Below are 7697 nucleotides of genomic sequence, written 5' to 3'. Positions count from 1 at the left end.
CAAGTAAGCATTGGGAACTTCAAAATTTTATATTGTTTTGCACTTCAGACAGCTGTTTTGCTGTCCACTGCGCAAAATATTGGGCATTGGGAAGGAGTAAAGCTTACAGTAACAGCAACCAAGCTATCCTCGCAGTGATAAATTAGCAGTACACGCAGTAAGCCCATAATGTTAGCAGCAACAAACGGTAAAAGTGGTCAGAATTAAGCATTGGAATAACAGAAGGGAAAAAGTAAAAGCCAACCCAGATCTTTAATTTATATAGTTCCATTCAACTTACAATATTCTTGACAAAGTAACAAGAAGATCACATACTTAACCTAATCACCTCATAACCTCGCTCTACTTACTGCCTCCTACTACTATAAACTTAGTAGCTAAAAACTTCTTCTCATGTAATTATATGCTGCTTTAGGCTTGAGAGCTCATCAAGGACAAGAAAGCATGCAGTTTGTTTTCAGCCATAACGGTGGTGAGGACGGTGAGAAAAGTAAGAAGGTGAGGGAGAAGGGGAGGGTGAGAGGCTAGCAATAGTTGGCATTGTTGTTGAGTTGTGAGCATTGCTTGGGAGTGGACTATTAGAAGGAAGAGGAAATGCAGGCGATAGTGGTGGTGGTGGTGGACATTGGTAACACTTGGTGAAGAGACCAAATGTGTCAATCTGGTGGATGAAGTTGGTCATGCTGGCCCAGCCACCGAACCCGAATCCAACCACTAGTACCCATCCCACCACGAATGCGTTTATCGTGTACGCGCCGATCCACCGTCCAGCAAACCTCGGTGGTGCCTCTACCGCGTTCTGCAATGCATTGTAAATTTAATATAACAAAATAGTATCAGAGCTAGTAGTTCGATGATCACAATGAAAAATTTATAAACAATCTCTAGAGAAGTTATGAAATTTTGTGAATCCTTTTTAATAATATCTGGAAAAGATGGAAAATGAGAGAAACACTATTGGTGTTAGACTTGGCAGTGTTAAATTATATGGTCACATTATATTTTATTATATCTAGCATTACTCTCTCTCTCCTAGTTAATACTAGACAAGCATGAACACCTACAAATTCCTTTCATGGATTTCAAAATTTCGAAAATTTCAAGCATCTTTTTCTTCGATTAAAACTTTACACCTTTTCTTTCAGACTATGGCATTTAGCAATTTGTCCAATTCCTTTTGCATGCGACAAGTAAATGTACGGGAACACTGTTCGTGTCTGGCCTATCATATATATGTACTATGGGACCACGTGTACTATTTTGTTTCCAAATTTTAGGCAGCCAACTACGTATAGAATTTGCAGTTATTTAGATAATAATTAAATGAAGCAGTAATTAAACAAGTCTTAGGTATATACCTCGCGGGCTTGGGCAGATCTGAAGGTGGCCATGTGGGCCAATGCAGGGATGATATAAACTGTAAAGCTAACGAGCAGTGAACCAACGGAAGAATTAATGGGCCCAAAGAATGGAAATATGATAGCCAAGAACCAAATAGGTATGACCACCGGCAGCCTTGCTGCTGCTCTCTTGCACAGGCTCCTGCAATCATGGAGTCCAATTGCCTTCTCCCACACGAAGTAGAGCGGTGTACACGCGAACCCAAACGTAATGAACTGGTGGATTAGCATCAGCACCACCGCCGAGTCGCGGAACCTCGTTCGCGGCAAAAGCGCGAACGCGTTCGCGTGCGTTAGCAGAGCGTCGCCGAACGCCCAGTAGACGCTTGCCGCCGATGGCAATGTCAGTGTGAGCACGTACAGCGTTGCCATTAGGTAGATCGCCTTGAACTTTTGCGGTCTCCACATTGCATGCATGATCTCCCTGCGCGCGTTAATATATGCGTTAAAGACGCATGCGATATGATAGACTTGGTTTTAGCAGCTGCAGGGGAAGACATGGTTGACTGTGCAAACTACGAATATGATAGAAGTATATAGCGAGTGACTGGTGACAATGTGATATAACAAACATGTGGACCCCAAACTAGGTGACCAATGTGAAGAAGGGGGATGGGGTTGGGTGTATTGAGAGTTGGTAACTGAACTATTTGCTTGCAAGTAAGACAGAAAGAAACAAAAGAGGAACAAGAATTACAGGCAAGTGTCTTTTCTCTATTGGGAATAATATAATCGAACAGAAAATAAATAAATAAATAATAATAATAATAATAATAATAATAATAAAGAAAAGGAAAGCACATGAAGAGGACAGCGACGACTACGTAGGAAAACCACGCACAGAGAAGAGCTCTTGTTGATAGTGAAAGAACAAGTAACATCTGCCTCGATGCTTGTTGTAAGGTTAGTAAATAAAGGTAGCAAGTGAGAATAACTAAAAGCTAGGGGTTAACAACACATGGGCAAGTGTGATTTGTTTTTGTTTCTGTTTTAAATTTAAGTGGTGTAGGGTTTAGAGAACCGAGAGCTTTGTCGCCTTACACTGTAACAGCGTGGCCTCCGAAAGTATAGAGAATGTTTGTTGCACCCGTAAAGTAGAGGACCATCTTGGTTGGACCCGAATGCTTGACTCCTTCCACCTGCCGCCCATTTATATATACCAAATCAGTGTAAACAAAGATAGCTCAAACAAGTATTCCTTCTGTTGTTGTTACAAATATCAGAGATACTTGTATACCTGGCCATGGAGGAGGGAGGCAATGGTGAGGTACCAAGCTGTGTAGGTGGTCATGACCAGGCCCAAGAAGGACCAGATCCTGTAGTTGTGGAAGGATGGGATGAAGACTGTGGTGGCACAGCATGCACCAAAGATGTAGGTCCATGTTCTCTTGTCCAGCTTGTCATTGATGTAGTATATGTTGCTGCATGCATGACACCCACAAAGACAAAGCTAACAATATCAGATCTCCAGTTACTATATATAATATCTATACCCATTATATTTACTTCCCAGTGGAGAAGAGTGGGTACCTAGCACAAGCAATGAGCTGAATGACAGATCCAAAGAGGAGGAAAGTGCAGTTGAAGGCCAATCCCACATTCCTCCAGTGCTTCCCAAGCAGTCCATCCAATACTTCAAACCACTATATTAACACAAAGATTAGAAAAAATATATATAACAAGTGGGAAAAATGTGTATTTTTAAAATGTTAAACCTTGAGAGAGTTTAAGTTACCTGGATGACATGGTTCCTGTAATCCACCTTCTCTCTCTCCTTTCTAGTCCTGTACTCTATATACAGAATACTGATGAGATAAGCCGTCCAGCTACCAAGCAAGCCATAAAAAAGTTGGAAAAGAATCCCACTCAACATCCCCAACTGTGAGAATGAGTAGGGCAGCGTAAGCAGCACCTGGGCTACCTGAGAACCAAACAAAACAAAACTCTCAAAGGCTTTAAATCCATGCACTTAAACCCAAGAATGAAGAGAAGAAGCAAAACAGAATAAAAAAATAATGGTATTAAACCTGGTTAGAGGCACAGCTGAACCAAGCATCATAAGCCGAGCCCCCGTGCCAGAGAAAGCCGGAGAGGCGTGATTTGACCGTTTTATCTGCACCTTCTTGCTCCATTTCCACGTATCTCCCACCCACCACTGTCTCCACCACCTTGTCGTCGCTCCCATTTGAGGTCGACTCCATTTCTTATTTCTCTTTTTACTTAGCTTCGACCACTTCTCCCTTAATGCTCTTCTTCTATATCTCTTCTTCCTTGTTTGAGAAGTAGATCGCGTATGTCTCTCCTATGAGGTGTGCTCTAAGAGGAAAGAAAGGGGCTAGTGTTATATTTATAAAGCCAATGGTGGGGTAGTGTTAAAGAAAGAGCTCTCTCTTTCTTAGGGGGTAAAAGAAAAGGTGCTTTGAGAGGTTAAACCGCTAACTTCTTGGGAGACGTTTTAGAAAGGTTGGGCGAAGGGAACAGTGGCCCTGGTTTTGCACCATTGGTCATTATTAGCTAGATTTAAAATTTTGTTAATCTAATTGTGGAAAAATAATATAATTTTGCACTCGTGCGGGCGTGGCTTTTTACTCTACTGCACGAGCCACTCGTCCTGTTCCCGAGTTAGTCTCTCCCACCGCTATAAGTTCGTGAATCGTGATTATAAATATTTTATCAGGAGAGCTGCGTCCATACTTAGAAATGTTATATCTGAAACTCTTATCTTAGTGTAGCTTTTCACTAGTGAATTCCTGTAACGTTCTCCCCCTTACCTATGAAATCTATCATAAATCACAACTGAAAACGTAGGGTGTGAAACAAAAGAGAAAAAATCTCAATCTTTAAACTAACATCCCAAAAGTTAAAGACTCCCTCTAAATACTTAAAACTCTCCAAGTATAAATTGAGGATTCTCGAAACTATCCCTTCGATTTACAATATAAGAGTTTGACAAGAGTCGAATCCCGGAAAGATCTCAGTCAAACTCAACTTGCTATATACTTTGACCAATAAGCCACAAAACCCAAGGTTTTCTTTACGACTATCTCGAAGTACAAGTCCGTAATAAGCAACCCCAACGAGGAGAGGAGCTCAGGAGTCTAGGCCTCCTAACATTACTCCAGGTCTTGGAGTAGGATAGCGTTAATTTAGAGAGTTAAAAGAGTAAAATACTGTAAGCAAGAAAGGGATTACGGAAAGGGGCCGGGGTGGGGGGAGAGAAGACCGCATGATTGCTTGTAAACGAGCGTGTTAGCTTTATGAGGAAGCGAGGAGGTGCGAAGGCTGCAAAGGCTCCCCACCCTATAGCTCACAAAGGTGCTTTAGCACATGGGTTGCTCTGTGGACTCACACATAGAGCTCAACAAAATAATAATTAACAAAAGAGATGGCCAGATTAAGTACTATATATATATATTAATTAGACACAGTAATACGATACAGTGAGTATTGGGGCCCATAGTTACATATGTCACAGTAGGGACCCACTGTGCAACCTAACGAGGGACATTCCCCCTCTCCATTCTTTTCTTTTGTTCTCTCGTGTTACTCCCATCTCACACATCCACATGATATTATTCCTCTTATATTTTCCATCTCCCAAGTTGTGCATAGGAGAATTTTTATAGAGATAAACTATTGGCACCATTTCCCATCTTTTTTTTTTCTTTTTTTTTTACATTACATGTTGGATTTGGATCTAGATAGTACTACTTATATTCTGATATGATTGTGCATGGAAATAAATGGAACTACTGTTTGGAAGTAGAGCAAATTAATAAGAGGAAAAGAAAATGTCCCACTAGTGAATTGAGTGGAGAATATTTAGTAGATATATCAATTCGATGTTCTACTACTATGATCATAGTAATAAAAGATTTGAGGCTGTTAATGACAAAGTTCGGCTTCAGTCTGTCAGATTAATGAAACATGGTATGTCGTTTAAAAATACCATCGTAAAGCAAGACATTGATAAATTTTTAATCCTTCTTTGCGTACTATAGTTCAATATCACAGCTGAGTAGTTCTTTTCCGCACCACTTGACTGATTGATCTGTGTTTAGCAAATGAAAGACAAAAAGACATAAGTAAAAACATAAATAAAACTTTGGTCTCCTGAATTATTATCCATTTTTACAGTCTATTATTTATTTTTTATTACACTTTGACACTCAATTATCTAAAAAATTTCTTCTTTATTGTAGTAGATGGAAAATATCAAAATAACAATATTATCTTTAGCATTTTTTTTCTTTATTTTCCTCTAAAATAAGTGTAAAACGGTTCTTTGAGTACCTAAAATCAATCACATGACTAACATATGTCATTTTCTTGATGGAAAAACTAAAATGATGGCTATAAAAAAAAGAGACATTTGAAATATTTTAGATAGCCAAGGGAGTTAAATTAAAACAATAATTAGATTAGGAGCTGCATGAGAAAATTGACATTAATTTAGGTGGATCTTTGGGCAATTAACCCTAAACATAACACTAAACATTTCTTTTATAGGATTATCTTGAAGCTTAGTATCATTAAATTGGCAAGAATTACATAGATGAAATAAATATTAGTTTAATTTTGAAAATGATTAACTCTTAATACTCTATATTATAGCTTTACTTTCCCTAATTTGGATCATAATAAAGTTTCATTATGATGTAGGAAAAAAGTAAGGTAAATTCACTCTACTGAAAAAATCTGACATTAAAATCTTATCTCTTAGTTTATTAAATGCTATGGAGATATCTGTACTTGAAAGAAAATAAATTGTACGTTGAATGAAAAATCAAACTATTATGGTTTCAGAATGTAATAAGATGCAGTATTTGATAAAAGATCGTGATTCTGATTAAAAAAAATAAGAAGCGATTACAACCAATATAAAAAAGATCACCTCATTATTTTTTCAACACCTACGTAAGAGCTCTACAAGATCTATCTGAAGCCTTGATAAGCTAACAAAATGTCATCAATATATATCAAATAACTAATATTTATATTATTACCAAAGCTTGAAGGGGTAATCTAACCCTTGTCCACAGTAGTCATCATAAAACTAGTTAAAAGAATAAAAGGTATGTAGGCTCAATCTCAGTCCTCAAGGAGGATAGAAGAGGATTGAAAATGGATAGGCGACTTAATAAGATCCTTATGCATAGTAGTCCAATACATGCTGTAAATCTCCACTTAAAATCTATCTAGATTAGGAGCTTTTTCTACCGGCATAGACTAGAGCCTTTCTCACTTCCGCAATATTGAACTATCTAACTAGTTCATCTCGTTCATCATTGTGGCAAGGATCACTGCATGGGATTTCTAGCTAACAATCCGTAGAAGCTTTGACACCCTTGTTCCAGAGCTCATTGTAAAAGGTCACGAAAGCTGCTTTATTATATAATAAGAAGAGATTGAAGAACTATCATCCAAAATAATATTTCTGATAAAGTTCTAACAAGTGAAAAAACTTAATATTTTCATAACTATCATTGATCCATTTAATCTGATCCTTACTCGTTCACTACAAATTAATCTGAACATCAAGCCTATTATTATCACAATCTAAAAGAATAGTACATTTTCGCACTTCCAATTAGAAAATCTCTTATTGGAATAGTCCAGATTCACTTCCAGTCCAGCCTAAACAAGTTCACATTTTCAAACTGATCTTTAGACTAAGGTCAATTTAGTCCACATAACAAGGCCATAAATTGTAATTAAATTAGACAATTCTTAATACTCAAACTAACCTATTCAAATCAAAACATAGAACAATCATTTTCTTTTCAAATTGCCCCGAATTAAGTAAAAATGGTATCGCTGTAACATTACCACTTGAGTGGATTGAGGGTCATCCATCAGCACATGCTCATCTTTGTTGTGGTAAATGCCAATTAGTGGAATGGTAGCAAAACCAAAATCTTTTATCCTCAAACAAATTTAAATGGAATAGCAATAATTAGGGTAAATTAAATATTAACAAAGCTGATATCAATACCAATACGAGAACTATAATTCCAAAATGCTAGCTGTAGTGAACTTCTAATACCCAAGTTAATCACAAATAGAAACTCTAAATGCAAACCATAAAGAGAAAATAGAGAGAGACAATATTTATATGGTTTGGCAATGTGTCTACGTCCATAGGCGAAGCAATATTTAATCTACAATGCAAATCACCAAATATAAAGAGTTTACAACTCTAATCTCACTTTAAATAATGGTGGCTCTCCCCTATAATTTTTCTCTTATGCAAAATGACTCACTAAATCCTAAAACCGAAACATTTCAATTATAGGG

The 7697-nt window shown here is 37.5% G+C and overlaps 1 protein-coding gene across 1 annotated transcript; it reads right to left on the bottom strand.

The window, feature by feature from the left end:
• Window positions 1–233: 233 nt before the first annotated feature.
• LOC140761246 (auxin transporter-like protein 2) lies at window positions 234–3726 on the bottom strand. Its single transcript, XM_073098508.1, has 7 exons — window positions 3428–3726; window positions 3136–3321; window positions 2931–3043; window positions 2638–2821; window positions 2442–2539; window positions 1359–1824; window positions 234–799 (listed from the first exon to the last, which is right to left on the bottom strand). The coding sequence occupies exons 1-7, from the start codon at window positions 3599–3601 to the stop codon at window positions 458–460; spliced, it is 1563 nt and encodes a 520-aa protein (XP_072954609.1). The 5' UTR covers window positions 3602–3726; the 3' UTR covers window positions 234–457.
• Window positions 3727–7697: the final 3971 nt, after the last annotated feature.

This window comes from Typha angustifolia, chromosome 6 (assembly GCF_048772165.1).
Source record: "Typha angustifolia cultivar Huaian chromosome 6, ASM4877216v1, whole genome shotgun sequence".
Lineage (NCBI taxonomy): Eukaryota > Viridiplantae > Streptophyta > Magnoliopsida > Poales > Typhaceae > Typha > Typha angustifolia.
The sequence above is the reverse complement of the archived record's forward strand: the minus strand, read 5'-3'. Positions and strand labels throughout refer to the sequence as shown.

What these genes read in the sequence shown, in the direction of transcription:
- LOC140761246 (XM_073098508.1), bottom strand. Translation starts at nt 3,601, where the DNA reads ATGGAGTCGACCTCAAATGGGAGCGACGACAAGGTGGTGGAGACAGTG. An exon ending in CCTCCCTCCTCCATGGCCAG is followed by an intron (nt 2,540 to 2,637) that starts GTATACAAGTAT and finishes AATGGGCGGCAG; the next exon opens with GTGGAAGGAGTCAAGCATTC. An exon ending in GGAGGCCACGCTGTTACAGT is followed by an intron (nt 1,825 to 2,441) that starts GTAAGGCGACAA and finishes TAACGCGCGCAG; the next exon opens with GGAGATCATGCATGCAATGT.